A 25,599-nucleotide genomic window follows, 5' to 3' on the forward strand; every position below is an offset into this window, starting at 1 on the left:
CTGGTGGGACAGGGCAGAGCGCCTCGCGCCGACGGGTGGTAGGGTTAAGGTAGGGGTAGGATGAGCAGGCTGGAGAAAAGGGCTGCGCGCCTTACGCCCGCGAGACGATGGCGCTGGGGGGAAGCTTTTGGGTGGCCAACCTCCGGGGGGTTGCAGGGCCCTGTACCTGCACCTCGCCTCTGAAAGTTGTCTGTTTAACCTCGACCGACTCTCCTTAAACTTCCTGCCATCAGCCACTGGTTCCGCTGAAGATGACCTTGAGATTTTAAAGAGGAGGGGGCCCGCGAGTTGTGGAGGATTGTGGGGTCATCCAGTAGAGTCCATTGGCAAGGAACCTGGAGAGCAAGCGACAGGGTGCCAAGGTAGGGCCTTGAGGACAGCGGGGTTGATGGGGTGAAGTAGGCTGAAAAGGGAGGAAGGAGACGGCTGACGGATGCTGAGGCGATAGGAAGAGCAGGGGGGCGCTCGGCTAGTGGAGGCTAGCTTGAGACCGGGATGGGTGTGCGCTTGCGCGGGGAAGGGGCTGAGGCGGTGCCCCTTTGCTGAAAGCGGCGCATGCGCGCGCGGCAGCTGCCTCAAACCTGCGGGGGCGGGGGGAGGGCCGGTTGCGCGTAGGGCGTTGGGCGGTCAGCTTCTGAGGCAAAGGTGGAGGTGGTGGCGGTTGAGACGCTTGAACGGTGAGTGTCAGAACCTCCCAGACCTTGGTATTTCTTCCCAAGTTCCCCTGCTCAGGGGAATGCTCCCAAGACTCCCCGGGAGGCCGACCCCATTGCCAGCACTCAGAACTTCCAGCCCAAAGTTCATTCTCCCGCTTACCCCGATGTCCCCCCTCAAAGAAAAAGGGAAAAAAAAAACAAAAAAAGTCCACAACTCTCTATGCTCCCCTCCAAAACAAAACTAAACCAGAAAAACAACTCCAAAATAGCCCATGTATATTACTTTTTATATGTTATTTAAGAATTATATATATTATATCATATGTATCGTATATTATACATATATGTATATATTATACATATTTATATTATATGGTGGTCTAGTGGCATATTGCCTCCTCATTCTGTGTTGCCTCTTTACCATGATGTATTGCTGTTACTATAGTTTAACTTTGTATGATTTCACGTATATTTCTCTCTGCCTCTGATTTATTTCATTTACCATAATGCCCTCATGTTCTAATACATTCAGTACTATGTAAGTTGATCATATATAGCCTTTATTATGTTGAGTTACATTCCTGCTGTACCCAATTTGTTGAGAGTTTTTAATCATGAAAAAAAATTTTGCAATGCCTTTTCTGTATCCATTGAGAATTTTGTCTTTCATCCTATTAATAATGTGTCACTTTTTTTGATTTCCATATATTAAACCATTCTTGCACCCAGGGATAAATCTCAGTTGATCATAGTCTGTAATCCTTTTAATATGCTATTGAATTTGTTTTGCTAGTATTTAGTTGAAACTGTTTGCATCTGTAATTATCAAAGATATTAACCTCTGGTTTTCTTTTCTTGTGGTGTATCTATCAGTCTTTGATGTCCTTGTAAAAGGAGTTTAGCAATGTTCCCTCCTCTTCATTTTTTCAGAAGACTCTGAAAATGATTGGTGTTAATTCTTTAAATGTGTGGTAGCTGAAGGAAGTTGGTAGAATTCACCAGTGAAACCACATGGTCCTGGACATTTTTGTTGTTGTTTGGGAGTTGTTTTTTTTTTAATACTAATCTAATCTCCTTATTCATTATTGATTTGTACAAATTTGTACAAATTTTCTATTTCTTTGTAGGTCCATCATAGTAGGTTGTATGTTTCTAGAAACTTAACAATTTCTTCTAGGTTCATGGTATTCCCTTATCCTTTGTGTTACTGGGGTGTCGATTGCAAAGTCACCTATTCCGTTTTTGATTTAGTTTTGAGTCTCCTTTCCTTTTATTAGTGTAATAAAGCTTTGTCAGTTTATCTTTTTTAAAAAAATTCTTACTTTTGCTAACCTTTTCTGTGGTATTCATTTATTTCTGCTTTTGACCTTTGTTATTTCCTTCCTTCTTCTAATTTTGGGCTTAGTTTGCTCTAATTCCTTGAGGTTTACAGTCAGGTTGTCTGTCTGAGATCGTTTCTCTCAGTGTATACATTGATATTATAACCTTCCCTGTTAGAAATGCTTTGGCTGCATCCCATAAGTGTTGGTGTGCTGTGTTTCCTTTTTCCTTTGTTTCAAGATATATTTTGAATTCCCTCTCTTCTTTGACTCATTGAATGTTCAGAAATGTATTGTTTAATTTTCACACATTTGTAAATTTTTCAGTTTACTTCCCATTATTGATTTCTATTTCTTACCATTGTGGTCAGGAAAGATACTTGGTGTGATTTCAGTCTTCTTATATTTCCTAAGGCTTGTTAAGTGACCTATATACAATCTCTTCTGGAGAATGTTCCATGTGCACTATAGAATATGCTGCTGTTGAGTGGAATGTTCTTCATATTTCTGCTACGTCAATTTGCTCTGAGGTAGAGTTCAATTATAATGTTTACTAATTAGATTTCTCTCTGGATGATATATATGTTTTTGAAAGTCAGGTATTGAAGTCCTCTACTATTATTGTATTGTTGTCTCTTTATCCTTTCATATCTGTTAGTATTCAAGTGATGTATTTAGGTATTTCAAACGAGTAAATACTTTTGTTTTTAACTTATTCTTTAATTGGAGGGAAATTGTGTTACAATATTATGTAATTCAACCATAATTATATATATATCTCACCTCCCTCTCTTGAGCCTCCCTCTGCTCACCCCCACCCCTCTAGGTAATTACAGAGCCTGGACTAGGCTCCCTGGGTTATATAGCAACTTCTCATTAGCTATCTGTTTTACACATGGTAGTGTCTATATGTCAGTGCTGCTTTCACCATTCTTACTACTTTCTCCTTCCTCAACCATGTTCACAAGTTCATTCTCTGTATTTGCATGTTCATTCCTTCCCTGCAAATAGGTTCATCAATACCTTTATTCTAGATTCCCTTTATATGCATTAATATACAATGTTTGTTTTTCTCTTTCTGAATTACTTCACTATGTAGAACAGGCTTTAAATTCATCCACCTCACTAAAACTGAGTTAATTCTTTTTTATGGCTGAATAGTATTCCACTGTATATATGTATCAAAATTTATTTATTCATTCATCCATCTATGAACAGTTAGGTTGCTTCCATGTCTGAGCTATTGTAAATAGTGCTGGTACTTTGGGGTACATGTGTCTTCTTCAGTTATGGGTTTCTCAGGGTATATGCCCAGTAGTGGGATTGCTGGGTCATATGGTAGCTTTTTTTTTTTTTTAAAGAAATTTCCATACTGTTCTTCATAATGGCTGTATCAATTAAATTCCCACCAGCAGTGTGAGAGGGTTGCCTTATCTCCATATCTTCTCCAGCATTCATTGTTTGTAGATTTTTTTGATGATGGTCATTCTGACTGGTGTGAAATGATGCCTCACTATATTTTGATTTGCATTTCTCTGCTTCCCTGGTGGCTCAGATGGTAAAGAATCTGCCTGCAATGTGGGAGACCTGGGTTCAATTCCTGGGTTGGGAAGATCCCCTGGAGGAGGGCATGGCAACCCACTTCAATATTCTTGCCTGGATAATCTGCCTGAACAGAGGAGCCTGGCAGGCTACAGTCCATGGGGTTGCAAAGAGTTGGACATGACTGAGCGACTGCACACACATGCACAATAATGAGTGAAACTGAGCATCTTTTCATGTGTTTATTGGCCATCTGTATGTCTTCACTGGAGACATATCTGTTTAGGATTTAGGTCTTCTGCCATTTTTTGATTGGGCTGTTTGTTTTTCTGATATTGAGCTCTGTGGTGAAATTAATAGACACTCCTTGGAAGGAAAGTTATGACCAACCTAGGCAGCATATTAAAAAGCAGAGATGTTACTTTGTAAACAAAGATCCATCTAGTCAAGGCTATGGTTTTTCTAGTAGTCATGTATGGATGTAAGAATTGGACTATAAAGAAAGCTGAGCGCTGAAGAATTGATGCTTTTGAACTATGGTGTTGGATAAGACTCTTGAGAGTCCCTTGGACTTCAAGGAGATCCAACCTGTCCATCCTAAAGGAGATCAGTTCTGAGTATTCATTGGAAGGACTGATGTTGAAGCTGAAACTCCAGTACTTTGGCCACCTGATGCTAAGAGCTGACTCATTTGAAAAGACTCAAATGCTGGGAAAGATTGAGGGCAGGAAGAGAAGGGAACGACAGAGGATAAGATGGTTGGGTGGCATCACCGACTCAATGGACGTGAATTTGGGTAAAATCTGGGAGTTGGTGATGGATAAGGAGGCCTGGGGTGCTGTGGTTCATGGAGTCACAGAGCCGGACACGACTGAGCAACTGAACTGAACTGAAGCTGTGTATATGTTTTGGAGATTAGTCCTTTGTCAGTTATTTTGTTGTAATTATTTTCTCCCATTCTAAGGGTTATCTTTTAATCTTGTTTATTCTTTCCTTTGCTGTGCAAAAGCTTTTAAGTTTAATTAGATCCCATTTTTTAATTTCTGTTTTTATTTCTATTACTCTAGAAGGTGAGTCATAGAGGATCTTGCTTAATTTATGTCAAGAGTGTACTGACTATGTTTTCCTCTAAGAGCTTCATAGTTTCTGGTCTTATATTTAAGTCTTTAATCCATTTTGAGTTTATTTTTGTGTATGGTGCTAGGAAGTGTTCTAGTTTCATTCTTTGTTCTTTTGTTTTGAATGAAAAGTGTTCTTTTCGTACTGTTCAGTTTTCCCAGCATTACTTATTGAAGAGGCTGCCTTTTCTCCATTGTATATTCTTGCCTCCTTTGTCAAAGATAAGGTGTCCATAGGTGTGTGGGCTTATCTCTGGCTTCCTATCTTGTTCCATTGGTCTATATTTCTGTTTTTGTGCCCAAACCATACTGTCTTGATGACTGTAACTTTGGAGTAGAGTCTGAAATCAGAAAGGTTGATTCTTCCAGCTCCATTTTTTTTCTCAAGGTTGCTTTGGATATTCGGTGTTTTTTGTGTGAACATACAAATTGTGTATTTTTGTTCTGGTTCTGTGAAAAATACCATTGTTAGTTTGAAAGGGATTGCGTGTAAATTGTTTTGGGTAGTATGGTCATTTTCACAATATTCTTTCAATCCAAGAACTTGGTGTATCTCTCCATCTGTTTGTGTCATCTTTGATTTCTTTCTAGTGTCTTATAGTTTTCTGCATACAGGTCTTTTGTCTCTTTAGGTAGATTCATTTCTAGATATTTTATTCTTTTTTTGCAGTGGTGAATGGGATTGTTTTCTTAATTTCACTTTATGTATATATTCCTGTTAATGTATAGAAATACAAGGGATTTCTGTGTATTAATTTTATATCCTGAAGCTTTACAATATTTATTCATTGATTAGTCATAGGAATTTTCTGGTGGCCTCTTTAGGGTTTTCTATGTATAGTATCATGTCATCTCTAAACAGTGAAAGTTTTACTTCTTTTCCAGTTTGGATTCTTTAAATTTCTTTTTCTTCTCTTACTGCTATGGCTAGGACATCCAAAAGTATATTGAATAATTGTGGCAAGAGTGGACACCCCTGTCTTGTTCCTAATATTAGGGGAAATGCCTTCAGTTTTTCATCACTGAGAATAATGTTTGCTGTGGGTTTGTCATATATGGCTTTTATTTTGTTGGGGTATGTTCCTTCTGTGCCTGCTTTCTGGAGAGATTTTATAAATGGGTGTTGAATTTTGTCAAAAACTTTCTCTGCATCTATTGAGATGATCATATGGTTTTTATCTTTCAGTTTTTTAATATAGTATATCACATTGAATAATTTGCGTATTTTGAACAATCCTTGCATCCTTGGTTTAAAGCCTACTTGATAATGATGTATGATCCAGTTAATGTGTTGGATTCTGTTTGCTAGAATTTTGTCAAGGATTTTTGCATCTATATTCATTAGTGATATTGGCCTGTAATTTTCTTTTTTGATAGTACATTGTCTGGTTTTGGTATCAGGATGATGGTGGCCACCTAGAATGAGTTTGGGAGTTTTCCTTCCTCTGAAATTTTCTGGAAGTTTGAGCAGGATAGGTGTTACCTCTTCAGTACACTTTCGGTAGAATTTGCATGGGAAGCCATCTGGCCCTGGGCTTTTGTTTGTTGGAAGATTTTTTTTTTTTAATCACAGTTTAGATTTTCCTGCTTGTGATTGGTGTTAATGGTTTTCATTTCTTTCTGGCTCTATTTTGGAAGGATGTACTTTTCTTAGAATTTGTCCATTTCTTCGAGGTTGTCCATTTTATTGGCTCATATAGTTGCTCATAGTAATCTTTTATGATCCTTTGTATTTCTGCATTTTCTGTTGCAAATTTTCATTTTTCATTTTTAATTTGATTGATTTGAGTCATCTCCCTTGATTTCTGGATGTTCTAGCTAATGGTTTGTCAATTTTGTTTATCTTATCAAAGAACCAGCTTTTAGTTTTACTGGTTTTTGCTCTTGTCTCTTTCATTTCTTTTTCATTTATTAACTGCTCTGATCTTTATGATTTCCTCCTACTAACTTTGTGGGGGTTTTGTTCTCTTTTAGTTGCTTTAGGTGTAGGGTTAGGTTGTTTATTTGATGTTTCTTTTGTTTCTGAGATAGGCACGTATTACCATAAACTACCCTCTTTGTACTACTTCTATTGCATTTCATAGGTTTTGTATTGTTGTGTTTTCATAGCCATTTGCTTTTAGGTATTTCTTGTTTTCTTCTTTAGTTTCTCTAGTGACCTCTGGGTTGACCAGAAGCATACTGTTTAGCGTCCATGTGTTTGTGTTTTGTATAGTTTTTCCCCCTGTAGTAGACATCTAATCTTACAATGCTGTGGTTAGAAAAGATGCTTGAAATAATTTCATTTTTTAAAAATTTACCAAGGCTTGACTTGTGACCCAAGATGTGATCTATCCTAGAGAATGTTCCCTGTGCACTTATGGAGAAAGTGAAATCTACTGTTTTTGGATGAAATGCCCTGTAGATATGGAGAAGGCAATGGCAACCCACTCCAGTACTCTTGCCTGGAAAATCCCATGGACGGAGGAGCCTGGTGGGCTGCAGTCCATGGGGTCGCAAAGAGTCAGACACGACTGAGCAGCTTCACTTTCACTTTTCACTTTCATGCATTGGAGAAGGAAATGGCAACCCACTCCAGTGTTCTTGCCTGGAGAATCCCAGGGACGGGGGAGCCTGGTGGACTGCCATCTATGGGGTTGCACAGAGTCAGACACAACTGAAGCGACTTAGCAGCAGCAGCAGCTCTGTAGATATCAGTTAGGTCAAACTGGTCCAATGTATGATTTAAAGTTTGTGTTTCCTTATTAATTTTCTACCTGAATGATCTGTCCATTGGTAAAGGGGTATTAAAGTCTCCCACTATTACTGTGTTGCTGTCTGCTTTCCCCTTTAATACTTGTTAGCATTTTCCTTATATATTGATGTGCTCCTCTGCTGGGTGCATATGTATTTATAATTGTTATATCTTCTCGGATTGATCCCTTGATCATTATGTAGTGTCTTTCCTTGTCTTTTGTAACAGTCTTTATTTTAAAGTCTGTTTCTTTGATATGACTGGTGCTATTTCCACTTTCTTTTTACTTCCGTTTGCATGGAATATTTTTTTCCAGCCCCTCACTTTCAGTCTGTGTGTCTCCCTAAGTGTGGGTTGGGTCTTTGGTAGACAGCATATATAGGGGTCTTGTTTTTGTATCCATTCAGCCAATGCCAATCTATGTCTCTTGTTTGAAGCCTTTAATCCATTTTGGCTTCCTGGATAAGGAATGTATTAAAGGAAACTGATTAGGAAGCTCAGTTGGTAAAGTATCTGCCTTCAATCCACCTGCAGGAGACCCTGGTTCAATTCCTGGGTTGGGAAGATCTGGTGGAAAAGGATAAGCTACCCACTCCAGTATTCTTGGGCTTCCCTTGTGACTCAGCTCATAAAGAATCTGCCTGCAACATGGGAGACTGGGTTTGATCCCTGGGTTAGGAAGATCCGCTGGAGAAGGGGAAGGCTACCCACTCCAGGATTCTGGCCTGGAGAATTCCATGGACAAATAGTCAGACTGAGTGACTTTCAATTTAATTTATTTACATTTAAGGTAATTATTGATATGTATGATCCTGTTACCATTTAGTTTATTGTTTTGGGTTTGTTCTTATAATCCTTTCCTGTCTGGATAAGATCCGTTAGCATTTGTTGAAGAGCTGATTTGGTGTTGCCGAATTCTCTTAGCTTTTGCTTGTATTTTGTAAAGCTTTTGATTGCTCCTTCGAATCTGAATGAGATTCTGAATGGACACAGTAATTTTTGTACATTTTTTGCTTTCATCACTTTAAGTATGAAATCCTACTACTATCTTCTCACTTGCCGAGTTTCTGTTGAAAGATCAGCTGTTAGCCTCATGTGGATCACTTTTATGTTATTGTTTCTTTTCCTTTGATGCTTTTAATAATTTGTTCTTTGTGTTTAAATTTCATTAGTTTGGTAAATATACACTTTGTTGTGTTTCTCTTTGGGCTTATCTTGTATGCAACTCTCTAGGTTTCCTGTACTTGAGTGGTTATTTCCATTCACATGTTAGAAATTTTTTGACTAAAATCTCAAATATTTTCTTCTACCCTTTATTGTTCTCTTCTTCTTTGGGACCCCTATAATTTGAATGTTGGTGCACTGATGTTGTCCCATAGGTCTCTGAGTGTGTCTTCATTTATTTTAATTCTTTTTTCTTTATTCTCCTCTGTTTCACTTTGACCATTCTCTCTTCCAGCTCACTTACCATTTTTCTGTCTCAATTATTCTGGTATTGATTCTCTCTAGTGTATTTTTAATCTTATGTATTGTGTTGTTCATTGCTGATTATCTTTTCTTTATTTCTTCCAGATCCTTTTAAAATATTTCTTACAACTTCTCAATCTGTGCCTCCAGAGTATTTATCTGTGCCTCCTGATAAATACTTTATTTATTTATTACTTGCCTTTATTTCCAAGATTTTGGATCATCTTTACTGTGGTTGCTTTGAATTCTTTTTTCTGGTAAACTGCACATTTCCTCTTCATTTCTTTGATCTTGTGTTTTACCATGTTCCTTCATCTGCTACATGTTTCTCTGTATTTTCATTTTTTTTAATGTATTTGGGGTCTTCTTTCTGAAAGCAGAAAGGTTGTTGTTCCTCTTAATTGTGGAGTCTGCCCCCATGGGTGGGATTTTCTGTCTATATCATCTGTCCATAGATGTAAGCGAGGTGTTTAGAGTCCCCCTCTGTCACTGCATCACTATAAATGTCTCCTTTTATAGCTATAAGCAGTGACAAATATTATTTTCTTGTGCTCCAAAATCATTGCAAATGGTGACTGCAGCCATGAAATTAAAAAACGCTTCCTCCTTGGAAGGAAAGCTATGACAAACCTAGACAGCATATTAAAAAGGCATCACTTTGCCAACAAAAGTCCGTTTTGTCATAGCTATGATTTTCCAGTAGTCATGTATGAATGTGAGAGTAGGACCATAAAGAAGGCTGTGTTCATGCTAAGTCGCTTCAGTTGTGTCCAACTCTTTGCGACCCCATGAACTCTTTGCAACCCTCTTTGTAACCCGCCAGGCCACTCTGTCCATGGGATTCTCCAGGCAAGAATATTGGAGTGGGTTGCCATTTCCTTCTCCAAAAGAAGGCTGAGCACTGAAGAATTGATGCTTTCAAACTGTGCTGGAGAAGACTCTTGAGAGTATCTTGGACTGCAAGATCAAATCAGTCAATCCTAAAGGAAATCAACCCTGAATATTCATTGGAAGGACTGATGCTGAGGCGGAAGCTCCAGTATTTTGGCAACATGATGCAAAGAATTGACTCACTGTAAAAGATCCTGTTTCTGGGAATGATTGAAGCCATAAGGAGAAGAGGGTGGCAGAGGAGATAGTTAGATAACATCACTGACTCAATGAACATGAATTTGAGCAAACCCCAGGAGATGGCGACAGACAGGGAAGCCTTGGGTGCTGCAGTCCATGGAGTTGCAAAGAGTTGGACACGACTTATAGCTGAACAACAAATAGCTATTACCATTTGCTTTATGTTTTCAGGTACTCCTAAGTTGGGTGCCTATGTACTTAAAATTGTAATATTTTCTTCTTGGATTGGTCCTTTGAACATTATGTCATATCTTTTTTTTTCTCTTGTAATAGTCTTTATTTTAAAGTCTATTTCATCTGATATTAGTATTGCTACTCCAGCTTTCTTTTGATTTTCATTTGCCTGGAATACCTTCCTTTTTCCATCCCCTTTCTTTCATTCTCTATGTGTCCCTAGGTCTCAGTGGGTCCCCTGTAGACATCATATATGGAAGTCTTATTTTTGTATCCATTCAGCCAGTCTGTGCCTTTTGATTGGAGTGTTTAATCTATTTACATTTAGGATACCTACAGGTATGTATGTTCTTATTGCCACTTTGTTCATCATTTTTGTTTTGTAGGTCTTTTTTCTTTCCTTCCTCTTTTGTTCTCTTGCAGTTTGCTGACTATCTTGTTGTGCATTCGATTGTTTTTTCTTTTTGTGTATGTGTATCTATTATAGATACTTGATTTAAAGTTATCATGAAGTTTTGATATAGCAGTCTATATATGTACAAGATTGTTTTAAGTTGCTGTTCTCTTAATTTCAAATATATCTCTAATATCTTACATTTGTACTCTCTTCTCATTTTTGCTTGTTTTGATGTCGCATTTGTGTGTGAATTATTTCCTGCCCTTATTATATGTCTGCCTTTGCCAGTGAGCTTCCTCATGCATTATTTTCTTGTTTCTTAGTTGTAGCCTTCTCTTTTCTGCCTAGAAATGTTCCCTTAGAATTTTTGTGAAGCTGGTTTGGTGGTGCTGAATTCTCTTAGTCTTTCCTTCTCTCTGAAACATCTGATTCCTTCATTAAATCTGAATAAGAGTCTTATTAGGTACAATATTCTTCTTGGCTGTACATTTTTCCTTTTCATCACCAAATATATAATGCCACTACCTTGCAGTACATGAACCAAGAGCTTTCAGATGTACAAGCTGGATTTTAAAAAGGCAGAGGAACCAGAGATCAAATCACCAGCATCTGTTGGATCATAGAAAAAGCAAGGAAATTCCAGAAAAACATGTACTTCTGCTTCATTGACTGTGCTAAAGCCTTTCACTCTATGGATCACAACAAACTGGGAAATTTTTAAACAGATGAGAATACCAGACCTGTATGCAGGTCAGGAAGCAACATTTAGAACCAAACATGAAACAATGGACTGGTTGAAAATTGGGAAAGGAGTACTTCAAGGCTATATATTGTCACCCTGCTTATTTAACTTATATGCAGAGTACATCATGCACAATCCTGGGCTGGATAATTCACATGCTGGAATCAAGATTGCCAGGGGAAATATCAACAACCTCAGATATGTGGATACTACCATCCTAATGGCAGAAAGTGAAAAGGAACTAAAGAGCTTCTTGATGAAAGTGAAAGAGGAGAGTTAAAAAGCTGGCTTAAAACTCAGCATTCAAAAAACAAAGACCATGGCATCCTGTCCCATCACTTCATGGCAAATAGATAGGGAAAATATGAAAACAGTGGCAGATTTTGTTTTCTTGGGCTCCAAAATCACTGTGGATGGTGACCACAGCTGCAAAATTAAAAGACAGTTGCTCCTTGGAAGAAAACCTATGACAAACCTAGATGGTGTATTAAAAAGCAGTGACATCACTTTACTAACAAAGGTTCCTATAGTCAAAGCTATGGTTTTTCCAGTAGTCATGTATAGATGTGAGAGTTGGACTGTAAAGAAGGCTGAGTGCCAAAGAATTGATGTTTTTGAACTGAAAGAGTTAATTCTTAGGTAGGTTGCTAAGGAGTCACGGCCCTTGAAGAGGAGAAAGGCGTTCAGGGCTCTTGAGCAGGAGAAACGGACAAACTTTTTTTTCTTCTACGTTGCTTTGACTTAATCACATAAGGTGTTTTTTTCCTTAAACTCTGAGTTATTATGGCAACAATCTATTTCTTCTAAGACTAGCTTTCTTTAAGCCCAGAGATAATTTTTACACAACAAGACAATTCACCTTGCTGAAGGGTATGTTTTTCCTTAAACTCTGTATAATGATTATATAACAACAATGTATCTTGCTTTAGGACATGTTTCTCTTTCTTAACAAGAACCTTCTGACTAATTCTGTTATCTTATGTGGAAGTGGGTCTGGTAACACCTTTCTATTGTTAGTTCTAATCCTGTTATATTAAGATGGATGCTGTGGGAGTGGGTCTTGTTCAATTCAGTTCATCTCAGTCATGTCCGACTCTTTGCGACCCATGAACCGCAGCATGCCAGGCCTCCCTGTCCATCACCAACTCCCGGAGTTTACTCAAACTCATGTCCATCGAGTCGGTGATGCCATCCAGCCATCTCATCCTCTGTCGTCCCTTTCTCCTTCTGCCCCCAATCCGCCCAGCATCACGGTCTTTTCCAATGAGTCAACTCTTCGCATGAGTTGGCCAAAGTACTGGAGTTTCAACTTCAGCATCAGTCCTTCCAATGAACACCCAAGACTGATCTCCTTTAGGATGGACTGGATGGATCTCCTCGCAGTCCAAGGGACTATCAAGAGTCTTCTCCAACACCACAGTTCAAAAGCATCAATTCTTCAGTGCTCAGCTTTCTTCACAGCCCAACTCTCACATCCATACATGACCACTGGAAAAACCATAGCCTTGACCAAACGGACCTCTGTTGGCAAAGTAATGTCTCTGCTTTTCAATATGCTCTCTAGGTTGGTCATAACTTTTCTTCCAAGAAGTAAGCATCTTTTAATTTCATGGCTGCAAGCACCATCTGCAGTGATTTTGGAGCCCCAAAAAATAAAGTCAGCCACTGTTTCCCCATCTATTTGCCATGAAGTGATGGGACCAGATGCCATGATCTTAGTTTTCTGAATGTTGAGCTTTAAGCCAACTTTTTCACTCTCCTGTTTCACTTTGATCAAGAGGCTTTTTAGTTCCTCTTCACTTTCTGCCATAAGGGTGGTGTCATCTGCATAGCTGAGGTTATTGATGTTTCTCCCAACAATCTTGATTCCAGCTTGTGCTTCTTCCAGCCCAGCGTTTCCCATGATGTACTCTGCATATAAGTTAAATAAGCAGGGTGACAATATGCAGACTTGATGTACTCCTTTCCCTATTTGGAACCAGTCTGTTCCATGTCCACTTCTAACTGTTGCTTCCTGACCTGCATATAGGTTTCTCAAGAGGCAGGTCAAGTGGTTTGGTATTCCCATCTCTTTCAGAATTATCTACAGTTTATTGTGATCTACACAGTGAAAGGCTTTGGCATAGTCAATAAAGCAGAAGAAGATGTTTTTCTGGAACTCTCTTGCTTTTTCGATGGTCCAGCAAATGTTGGCAATTTGATCTCTGCTTCCTCTGCCTTTTCTAAAACCAGCTTGAACATCTGAAAGTTCATGGTTCACGTATTGCTGAAGCCTGGCTCCGAGAATTTTGAGCATTACTTTTCTAGCTTGTGAGATGAGTGCAATTTTGCGGTACTTTGAGCATTCTTTGGCATTGCCTTTCTTTGGGATTGGAATGAAAACTGGCCTTTTCCAGTCCTGTGGCCGTGCTGAGTTTTCCAAATTTGCTGGCATATTGAGTGCAGCACTCTCACAGCATCATCTTTCAGGATTTGAAATAGCTCAACTGGAATTCCATCACCTCCCCTAGCTTTGTTTGTAGTGATGCTTCCTAAGGCCCACTTGACTTCACATTCCAGGATGTCTGGCTCTAGGTGAGTGATCATACCATCGTGGTTATCTGGGTCTTAAAGATCTTTTTTGTATAGTTCTTCTGTGTATTCTTGCCACCTCTTCTTAATATCTTCTGCTTCTGTTAGGTCCATACCATTTCTGTCCTTTATCGAACCCATCTTTGCATGAAATGTTCCCTTGGTATCTCTAATTTTCTTGAAGAGATCTCTAGTCTTTCCCATTCTGTTGTTTTCCTCTATTTCTTTGCATTGATCGCTGAGGGAGGCTTTCTTATCTCTCCTTGCTATTCTTTGGAACTCTGCATTCAAATGGGAATATCTTTCCTTTTCTACCTTGCTTTTTGCTTCTCTTCCTTTCATAGCTTTTTGTAAGACCTCCTCATACAGCCATTTTGCCTTTTTGCATTTCTTTTCCATGGGGATTGTCTTGATCCCCGTCTCCTGTACAATGTCATGAACCTCTGTCCATAGTTCGTCAGGCACTCTATCAGATCTAGTCCCTAAAATCTATTTCTATTACTAGTAACCAACTGAAAAAGTTTATAAGGCCTTGATAAGACTAGCATGGTGGTCACTCTCTGTACCCCTTCTGATGTCTGTGTCAGAAGCTTTCTCTGTCCCTTTTTCACTGTAATAAAACTCCTGCCACACAAAAGCTCTGAGTGATCAGGCCTTGTCTCTGGCCCTTAAAGGAAATCAAGCCTGAATTTTCACTGGAAGGACTGATGCTGAAGCTGAAGCTTCAATACCTTGGCCACCTCATGTGAAGAGCTGACTCATTGGAAAAGTCCCTGATACTGGGAACAATTGAGGGCAGGAGATGAAGGAGGTGACAGAAGATGAGATGAATGGATGGTGTCTCCAACTCAGTGGACTTGAGTTTGAGGAAACCCTGGGAGATAGTGAAGGACAGGGAAACCTGGCGTGCTGCTGTCCATGGGGTTGCAAAGAACTGGACACAACTATTTAACTGAACAGCAACAACCTTGTGATGTGCAGAATTCTGCTGAAAAATCAGCTGATAACCTTATGGGATTTCCCTTGTGTGTTTTTTTGTTGCTTTCCCCTTGTTGCTTTTAATATTTTTTCATTGCATTTAATTTTTATCAATTTGATTAGTATGTGTCTTGGCATTTTCCTCCTTGGGTTTATCCTGTTTGGGACTCTCTGCACTTTATGGACTTGGGTGACTGTTTCCTTTCCCATGCTATAGAAGATATTAGTGCTTATATCTTTAAATTTTTGCTTAGGCCCTTTCTCTCTCTCTTCAACTTTTGGGGCTCCTATAATGCAAGCATCCCAAATGTTTAACGTTGGGACTAATGTTGTGTTAACGTTGCCACAGAAGTTTCTTAAACTGTCCTCAGTTCTTTTATTCTTTTGTTTTATTCTGTTCTGTGGCAATGATTGCCACCATTCTGTCTTCAAGCTAACTTATCTGTTCTGTCTCATTTTCTACTATTGATTCCTTTTAGTGTGTTTCATTTTAGTTACTGTATTCTCCAACTCTTTTGTTGTTGTTCTTTGTTTCTTTTAACTCTTTTTTAAAGATTTCTTGTATCTTTTTGGTCTGTTCCTCAATTCTTTTTCTGAGATTTTGGGTCATCTTTACTATCATCACTCTGAGTTATTTTTGGGGTAGATTGTAGCCTATCTTCTCTTCACTTAGTTGTTCTTTTGAAGTTGTATTAATATCTTCTTCCTTCATCTGCAACATATTCCTCTGCTACTTCATTTTGTCTAACTTTCTGTGTTTGCAGTTTTCATTCCACCAAGTGCAAGATTGCAGTTACGCTTCTGCTGTCTCCCCTCTGGTGTGTAAAATTGGTCTGAGAATCTTATGCAGGCATCCTGGGGGGAGGGGCTGGTTCCTGCCCACTGGTGGAGAGAGCTGGGTCTTGTCCCTCCAGTGGACAGGGCTATATTAGGGGTTTGTTTAGAGGTGACTCTCACCTTGGGAAGACTGTAGGCAGCCTGTCTCCTGATGAGTGGGGCTGTGTTCCCACCCTGTTGTTGTTGGCCTGAGACATCCCAGAGACTATTGGATAGAATGTGTCTTGGTGTCAGTGTGGTGGCCTACAGGAGAGCTCACACCAGTGAGTATTTCCTGGAACCTCTGCCACCAGTGTCCTTGTTTCCCCAGCGAGCCACAGCTGTCCTCTGCCTTCCAGGAGACCCTGTAAGATCAGCATGTTGGTCTGGAGCAGGTTCCTATGAAGTTACTACTTTTTCCTTGGGTCCTGGCATAGATACGTAAGACCCTGTGTGTGCTCTCCAAGAGTGGAGTTTCTGCTTCTCACAGTCCTACGGAGTTCCCCCAATCATGCCCCACTGTTCTTCAAAGTCAGATGTTCTGGGAACTTTTTCTGAAACCAGACTCTCAGTCTGGGGAGCCTGATATGGGGTTCTGTCTCAGTTCTTGTGAGACAGTCTCTGTAATACATGTTCTAGTTTGTGGGTTGCCCATCTGGGTGGTATGGGATTTTATTGTGAATGCATGCTTCATATTGTCTTGTTGTGGCTTCTTTGTTTTTGGATATAGAGTATCTTTTTTGATAGGTTCTAATCATTTTTGTTGATGATTGTTCAGCAGTTAAGTATGATTTGGGTGTTTTCATGAGAGGAGGCAACTCATGTCCTTCTACTCTGGCATCCTGTTTCCAGCCTCCTAAGTATGTTATTCTTTGATGCTAGTGTAAGTGAGACTTGTTTCCTTAACTTCCTTTTTGGATGGCTTGTTATTAGTCTGTAGGAACATATCTGATTTTGTATGTTTTTTTGTGTGTTCTGCAGCATTCCTGGATTCATATGATTACTTTCATTAGTTTGATTGATCCAAGGGGTTTTTTGTGTGGGATCCTTTGGATTTTCTCTGTATAAGATCATGCTATCTATAAATACAGACTGTTTCACTTCTTCCCTTATGATTTAGATATGCTTCATAATTGTCCTGACTAAAATGCCCATTACTGTGTTGAATACATGTGGCAATAATGGATATCCTTGTCTTGCTCTAGATTTTAAGAGAAAACACTTTCAGTTTTTCAGTGTTATGTATGATGTCAGCTGTGGACATTTCATATATGGCCTTTATTATGTTAAAGTACCTTGTTTGTGTATACAATTTGTTGAGTGTTTCTGTTATTGAAGAGTGTTGAATTTTGTTACTCTTTCTGTGTTGAGATTATTATACGATTTTTATCTTTTATTTTAGTAATTAGTGTATTACATTTATTGATTTGCATATACTGAACCATCCTTGCCTTACAAGGATAATTCCCCTTGATCATGATCTGTTGTACTTTATTTTAATTGTGCTATTGGATTTGGTTTGTCAAGTATTTTGAGGAGTTTTGCATCTTTATTTATCAGGAATATTTGCATGTAGTTTTCTCATAGTGTCCTTATGTGGCTTTGATATCAGCATAATTCTGGCCTCCGAAAATGAATCTGGACATGTTACCCTACCCTTCCATTTTTTGAAAAGTTTGAGAAAGATTGGTGTTAGTAGAATTTACTTGTGAAGCCATCAGGTCATGGAAAGTAGCATAAGAATATCAGATCCTGTTTACTTATGCCATCTTGAGAAATGGAACCACATCTTACTGTTTGTTTAGCTACTTCTTTGTTTTCTGATCACATTAGAACATTATTATATATTAAGGAAATTACTGAACAGAAAAACATAAGCAATTTAATTTTCTTTATTTCAAATACAAAATCATTTTTGCTATCAAACTTTGAGACTGATTAAGGAGAAAATTAGGTAATACTGTTATTTGCTTGATGTTCACATTATTAGGTAATTTAACATTAAAAAAGCTTTTTCTCCATTGCTGGAATTGAACATACACTTTCTGTAGAAGAATGGATTTGTTGACACTCAACCAGTTGACAGTGCTCCTCTGGAAAAATTTTACCTTAAAGGTATGCAAAGGTATCCTTGGAAAATGTCCATAAATGCCCATGTGGTGCAGTTTGGATTTTGGGTGTGGGTGGGGGTGGGTTTATATACATGCACACACTTGAAAAATCAATTCCAGAGCTGAAAGAAGCTCTTTCAAATGTACGAAACTGCATTAATCAATAGTGTAGTCTGACCTGTAAGAAAACTGGTTAGGGGAGTTGGATGGATGATATGAAACTTTAGCTGTTCCAGGGTGAAACTGGCAGAAACTTAATATAATAGAACTATTTGCTTTGAATGTGTACTCGTAAGTTAATTAACACAGTCTTTTTGTTCCTCTTCTAGAGGAGGCAGTTCTTTAATTTAATATTGGAAGTCCTAACTACATTGGCGTTTCCAATGATGCTTTTGCTCTTACGTGCTGTTGTTCATGTAACTGTTGCTGGACCTTACAGTTTTACTTCTCAACCCATAAGTACTCTGCCTTCATTCCTCCAAAATGATGAAACATGGGAATTGATTTATGTGCCTTCTAATATTGATGTGGTAAAAGAGATCACTGAGAATGTGAAGAGGAATCTAAACATCAGTATAAAAGGTTAGAAATTAAGGTTTTCTGTAAAGCTTATCATTAACGTTTTTGATGGAGCTGAAACAGTGTAGAGAAAAGAATAAGAATCAAGTTGGACAAATCACACTGCCCAATTTGAACATTTCTCTCTGGCTGCTTTCAAGATATTTTCTCTCTTTATTTTTCAAAAGTTTGATTATGATGTGTCTGTGGATATCATTTGGCTTTTTTCTTTGGGGCTCACTGAGCATTTTGAATCTGTAAGTTGCATAAAGTTGGGGGACTTTACAATAATTATTCTTAAAATTGTTTTTTAACAGGGCCATCTTTCTCCTCCTCTAAGACTATGATGATACATTTTGTATTGTCCCACAGGTTGTCTAGACTCTGTTCAACTTTTGTCTAATCTTTTTTTTCCTCTCTTGTTCAGATTAGAAATTTTCTATCTTGAATGACTCCTTCCTGTATTATAACTATACAGGTACTGAGCCATCAAATGAGTTGTGTTAAAGCCCAAAGTGATCACCTCCTGATTTGTTTCCCTTAATTAACTTTTTTGAGATATAATGCACATTCCATACTTTCACCCATTTGAAGTGTGTAATTCAGTGGCTTCAGTATATTCACAGAGGTGTGCAACCACTGCCACAATTAATTTTAAAGCATTTTTATCACCAAAAACAAATTCCAAAATCTTTAGTCATAGATTATCCATCCACAATTTGGATAATATGGATAATTATGGATATTTGTGGATATATATAATTTGTGGATATATAATGTGGATAATTACAATTATCCATCCCTATCAAGATAAGTAAAACAGTGATCTCCTTTTACGTCTACATATTTGCCTATTGTAAATCTTTTAAATAAATAAATGGTTTACATATGAACCTTTAATACAAATTGTTTACATGTAAACCTTTTATATCAACTTTATAAAATGCAATATGTGGTCTTTCATGACTCTGTTCTTATACTTAAAATATTTTCAGGGTTTACTCATGTTGCATGCATCAGTTCTTTATTCCTTTTCATTGTCAGATAATATTCCATTGTATGAATACACTGCATTTAATTGGTACAATATATCTTTCATCAGTTGAAGGACATTTGGGTTGTTTTTACCTTTTGGCTACTATAAATAATACTGCTACAAACATTCATCTATAGGTTTTATGTAGACGTAAGTTTTCATTTCTGTTGGTTATATAACAAGAGCAGAATAAATGTGTTATATGTTTACTCTATTTTTAACTTTTCAAGGAAATGCCAGACTGTTATCTAAAGTCGTTATACCATTTTACATTCTGATTAGCAGTGAATGAAGGTTCCACATCCTCTCCAGCACTTGTTATCTTCTGTCTTTTTGATTATAGTCATCTCAGTGGATGTAAAGTGATTTCACTGTGATTTCAATTTGCATTTCCCTCACCACTAATGACTTATCTTTATATGTGCTTTATGATGATTATTTAAAATTGTAATAAAATCTTATAAAATTTTTATCAAAATATTTTGAACCCCAAATATCCATTAAGTAGTTATGATACCAGTATTTAAGAAACAGTGTTTTCAAATTTGCATATTTGAATAGAAAGTTTTTGTCCATATAAATTTATATATTTTCTTTCAGAAGGGATTATCATATGTTTTTATTTAAGTGAACAATTTTACTTCTCTATAGTTCAAGGTTTTTCTTCAGAAATTGAGTTTGAGAAGTACATTAAGTATGACTATCGATCTTATAAAGTGCTGGCTGCCATTGTTTTTGACTGTGACTTCAAAAATAGGCATGATCCATTGCCACTTCAGGTGAGAAAGTTGTATTTAGAGTTTTGTAAATAGTTTTCTTGTAATTGGATTTTTAGTTTCTATGATTTTAATGAATTTTGTATTATCTACCCTATTTTATCAGTGAAGAAACTAATTTTCCCAAGATCAAACTACTTGTATAAAATAAAGCAAAAATATGAATCCAGATTTGAGTAGCTTTAATGTCTGTGTTTGTAGCTTTTGAAGCATGCTAAGGGAAGAACTGTATCTTTCATGTGCAGGACTTCTGATTCATGGGCTCTTGGACTACTCATACAGTGCTTCTAGTTCTGCAAAAGGTAGTGAAACACAATCATGCAAAGAGCCTTTTCTTTAAGTGAGACATAGAATTTAAGTCCTTCCATAAATCTCTAGAGAAATCTCTAAGGCTTACCCACATTGATCCAGATTAGAGTATAGTATAACCCAAGAGAAGGAAAGAAAAAGACAGTGCTTGGAACTTGGTGCCTCCCTAGCAGATCTTATAAACATTGTATCCTGGTGGTGACGAAAACAAAGGACAATCTGTAACAGCTCCACATGGAGCCAAATTCTGTATTTAGAAAACAGATGCTTGTCAGTAGAAGGCAAGATTAATAAAACCACTCGTAGAACAATACATATTCTTTCTGTGTGTCCTATCCTTCCATGACTTTTCTTTTGTGCCAAGTTCTATTTACCAAGTCAGAATTATCCATATACAGATATAGGTTTAGGCTCAGCAATATACATTGGCTCAAAGTGTCTTCAGCGCTATTTTAAGTTTCAGTCTTATTGCTGAATAACAAGGCTTCCCTGATGGCTCAGACAGTAAAGTGTCTGCCTGCAGTGCGGGAGACCTGGGTTCGATCCCTGGGTTGGGAAGATCCCATGGAGAAGGAAATGGCAACCCACTCCAGTACTCTTGCCTGGAAAATCCCATGGACTGAGGAGCCTGGTAGGCTACAGTCCACGGGGTCGCGAATAGTTGGACACAACTGAGCGGCTTCACTTTCACTTTCTTTTCACGTATAACACTGTTAAATTTAGGTTATTCAATGTGATGATTTGAAATGTGTATGTTGCAAAATGATTACCACAGTAAGGTTAGCTGATATATTCCTCACCTCACAGAATTATTAGTTTTGTGTGTGATGAGAATATTTAAGATGAGTAAGATCTGGTGATCTAATGTATTGCATTCTGCGTGGTCTGTTTTGATGATTTTTCTAAAACCTATTGATCCCGATTGATGATTTCATGTATAGCATAGATCATCTAATAATATCTACCAGCTTTCCCACATCTTATGTGACTTTCTCTTTTTAAATTTTATTTATTATTACTATTTTGACTATGCTGAGTCTTGATTATGGCATGCGGGCTCTTCTTTGCATTGCGAAGGCTTCTCTAGTTGTGGTATGTAGTCTGCGGGCTTAGTTGCCCTGCAGCATATAGGATCTTAGTTCCCTGACCAGGGATCAAACCCACATCCCCTGCATTGGAAGGTGGACTCTTTACCACTGGACCACCAGGGAAGTCCCTTATGTGACTATCTTGACAGATCTTTTGTTCATCTACAAGGATCCATAAGGAAATCAAACTAAATCTCAGATATGATAATGTCACTGTCCTGATGAAAAGACTTTGGTGACTTCCAATGTCCAGAATCCTTTGCACAAATACATGGCTATCAATATCCTAGTACTTGGCTATCTCTGATATGCCTTACCAAACTTTTTATGTTCCAGCAGTACTTAACTTCCAGAAATTACCTGGAAACACTGTATTGCTTTTTGTTTCTGGGTCTTTGGTCACATTTTCTCTGCTGTACAAATGCTACTGTGAATTCCCATTCAAACTCCCACTCAGCTTCCACACTTGTCCCTTTCTTTTCTGTCTTTATCACAACCTGCACATATTTCTGTTAGTCAGAATTCATATGGGAACAGACACAACTGAATGCATTTAAACAAAAGGATTTTTATATAAGGAAATATTTACAGATTCACATTCTAGATTTCAGTCACTCTTGACAAACACTTCAGAGGATCTAGCTTACCTGTTTAGATGAACCATACCCTTTTTGAGCCTTTCGTTATCAGGTCATAGCTGCTGCAAATGGTCTTAACTGTTTTCTATGGAAAAGTAAGCACCAAGAGGTGCCCCCATGTACCTCACTGTTTTTATTATGTAACAGTAACCTTAATTGTGGTTAATTGCTCCCTCTCATATCATAATTTGTTTATTTGCCAGTGTGCCAGTGTGAGTAGCTCAGTAATACTAAGTGATAATCATACAGCTATTTGGTGGAAGCTTTACTATATCTCCTCTTCAAAGTCTGCTACCCCAGGAAACAAGGCCTTTAATGCAGCAGAACTTGAGCTTGTAAGGATAGGATGTATAAATTCCACAAGTAGGCTGGAGAGGGTGTGGAGAAAAGGGAACCCTCTTACACTGTTGGTGGGAATGCAAACTAGTACAGCCACTATGGAAAACAGTGTGGAGATTTCTTAAAAAATTGGAAATAGAACTGCCATATGACCCAGCAATACCACTTCTGGGCATACACACCGAGGAAACCAGATCTGAAAGAGACACGTGCACCCCAGTGTTCATTGCAGCACTGTTTATAATAGCCAGGACATGGAAGCAACCTAGATGTCCATCAGCAGATGAATGGATAAGGAAGCTGTGGTACATATACACCATGGAATATTACTCAGCCGTTAAAAAGAATTCATTTGAATCAGTTCTAATGAGATGGATGAAACTGGAGCCCATTATACATAGTTAAGTAAGCCAGAAAGATAAAGAACATTACAGCATACTAACACATATATATGGAATTTAGAAAGATGGTAACGATAACCCTATATGCAAAACAGAAAAAGAGACACAGAAGTACAGAACAGACTTTTGAACTCTGTGGGAGAAGGTGAGGGTGGGATGTTTCGAAAGAACAGCATGTATATTATCTATGGTGAAACAGATCACCAGCCCAGGTGGGATGCGTGAGGCAAGTGCTCGGGCCTGGTGCACTGGGAGGACCCAGAGGAGTCGGGTGGAGAGGGAGGTGGGAGGGGGGATCGGGATGGGGAATACGTGTAACTCAATGGCTGATTCGTGTCAATGTATGACAAAACCCACTGAAATGTTGTGAAGTAATTAGCCTCCAACTAATAAAAAAATTTTTTTTTTTTTTAAATTCCACAAGTAGGTCTCTGGGAGTGACTAGAAGGGCCAGTTCTAATTCCAAGCCTTGGTTCCCCTACCCTTATGTTTTACCGAGAACATAGAACCGTATACCAATTATTGTTACATAGGCCACATCCTATGGCACCGTGTCCCAGATTAACAGAGCGTTATCCTTACCTGAAATGTAATAGGCGTTTTCAGTTTCTTCTCTCAGGCCTGCTGCTTCTGACTCATAATGGCATATAGTAAGAACTATAGATCCCGTGTTTCCAGTGCCCATTATTGTATCTCCTTAACTGTAAAATAGGTCCCCTGCTAGAGGCATATTGTGTGCCTTTACCCCTATTGCAGACCCATTTCTTTTTCTGAACTCCACTGAAAATTTTTACATCATAAATAGATCTGACCAGTTCTCTCAAATGTGGTATATGCCATCACCAAAATTTTGAAAAAGAGGCTCATCAAAAAAGAGGCCCACCGCTTTTTGCAGTGTCTTTTTTGTTTGAGTGGTTATGAGTATAGTGTACAGCAAAGCTACTCTTTGAGGATATATCCTGGCATACCTCAGAGACCATTGGACCCATAAAAAGCTCACCAGTTAGCAAGGTCCTGAATCTTTATAGGCTTTATTTCTCAACATGTGGTAAGCAAATGTCTTACTAGGGCATTTAGAATGCTTGTCACTTCCTGTTTATCAGGTCTAAATGCAAATGCAAATTCATGAGGCTTAAAATATATAGACCATTTTGTAAAATAATAACAAAGTTGGAAGACTTATATAAAACATATAAAACTACAGTAATCATTGAAGTGTATTAGTGGCATATGATCAACAAATGTATCTATGACACAGAACAGAAAGCCCAGAAGTAAGCTTTCTTTAATATAGTCATTTGGGACTTCATTGTGGTTTAGTGGCTAGGATTCTGATCCCAATGCAAGGACCTGGGTTCAATCCTTGGTCATGGAACTGGGTTGCACATGCCACAACTAAGAGATCACATGCTGCAACTGAAGATCCTGCATGCAGCATCTAAAGATTCCACATGCCACAGCTAAAGATTCCTCATTTCACTAAAAGATGCTGCATGCCACAACTGAAGGATAACACATACCATGACAAAGATCGAAGATACCACATGCCACAACTAGTCCGGGTGCAGCCAAATTAATTAATTCGTTCATTTTTAAAAATAGAAATACAAAGGCACCAAAGAAATCTTATGGGGAAAGAAAGATGTTTTCAGTAAATAGTGCGGTAATGATTGGATGTGTATATGGAAAAAATGAACCTTGAACTGACCTCATACTACACACAAAAAATTAGCTCATGAATTTTAGATTTAAATGTCAAAGCCAAACCCAGTGCTTTTAGAGTAAAGCAAAGACAAATATCATCTTTACTTGGGAGTTTTTCAGATCACAGAAAGCGATAACCATTAAAGAAAACATTAATAGATTAACTTTTATCAAACCTTTGGAAACTTCTTACCATCAAAAGACACTGTTGACTTCTGGTCTGGACAAGATGGTGGGGCCTCATTTCTCTCTGCCATTCCTCCCTGAGCACAGCTGGATGTAATGCAAAGGCAAAGCAAAACTCTGAAAAGTGATAAGAACCCTGCAAGTTGTTTAAGACCTCATGCCTAGAGGAGTAGCACAAGGGCACACATCTTAATGTATCACACCCAGCAGATGACAGCCAAGACCCAGCATTATCTGATCTCCAACCTGGCAACAGAAGACAGCAAGTAGGCTCATGCCACTCCACATCAAATGGAAGCATTTCTAACATTAGACAGTTCTGACACATCTAGCATGAGGAATGGATAGGGACCCCTGATAACAATTAGTGGCCAGGAAAAACACTCTCCTTCTTTACCAAGCCCTTCCCCTGCTAATATATACTGAAACACATGAGCAAGAGGTACTTAGCCACAAGTATCCCAGTCTGGAAGCCTCTTCATTACCTCCAGCCCAAGACATCCCTCAATGCAAGACTCTGGAGCGGGTGGGCCAGTGGAACCCACATCAAGAGGGTCCCAGCTACAAAAAAGTGGCAATGCCTATGGGCCAGAGACTCTCTTTTCCTGTTCAGATCCATGAGGGCAGTCAAGGAACGGTGGTAGGGAAACTCCACTACAAGAAGTCCCACTTTCAGAAAGAATTGTCTGTCCCATACAGGCAGGTCCCTGCCACATGTGCCCAACCAGGAAAGCATCTTCCTTCTTGTGGGCTGAATATCCTGTCTTATATAGGGAGCCTGCAGAGCAAAACAGGCAGAATTGACATG

General features: G+C 38.5%; 1 protein-coding gene across 1 annotated transcript in view; it reads left to right on the forward strand.

Annotated features, from left to right (window-relative positions):
• The first annotated feature begins 621 nt into the window (after nucleotides 1–621).
• The window catches only part of LOC136158513 (phospholipid-transporting ATPase ABCA3-like), a 240,741-nt gene continuing 215,763 nt past the window's right edge, over nucleotides 622–25,599 (forward strand). The window contains exons 1-4 of the mRNA XM_065920320.1: nucleotides 622–677; nucleotides 17,636–17,760; nucleotides 18,086–18,338; nucleotides 20,002–20,129. Of these exons, the coding sequence (XP_065776392.1) occupies nucleotides 17,701–17,760; nucleotides 18,086–18,338; nucleotides 20,002–20,129 (441 nt within the window). The 5' untranslated portion in view covers nucleotides 622–677; nucleotides 17,636–17,700. The remainder of the gene's footprint in view (nucleotides 678–17,635; nucleotides 17,761–18,085; nucleotides 18,339–20,001; nucleotides 20,130–25,599) is intronic.

This window comes from Muntiacus reevesi, chromosome 2 (genome assembly GCF_963930625.1).
Source record: "Muntiacus reevesi chromosome 2, mMunRee1.1, whole genome shotgun sequence".
In the NCBI taxonomy this organism is placed as follows: Eukaryota; Metazoa; Chordata; class Mammalia; order Artiodactyla; family Cervidae; genus Muntiacus; species Muntiacus reevesi.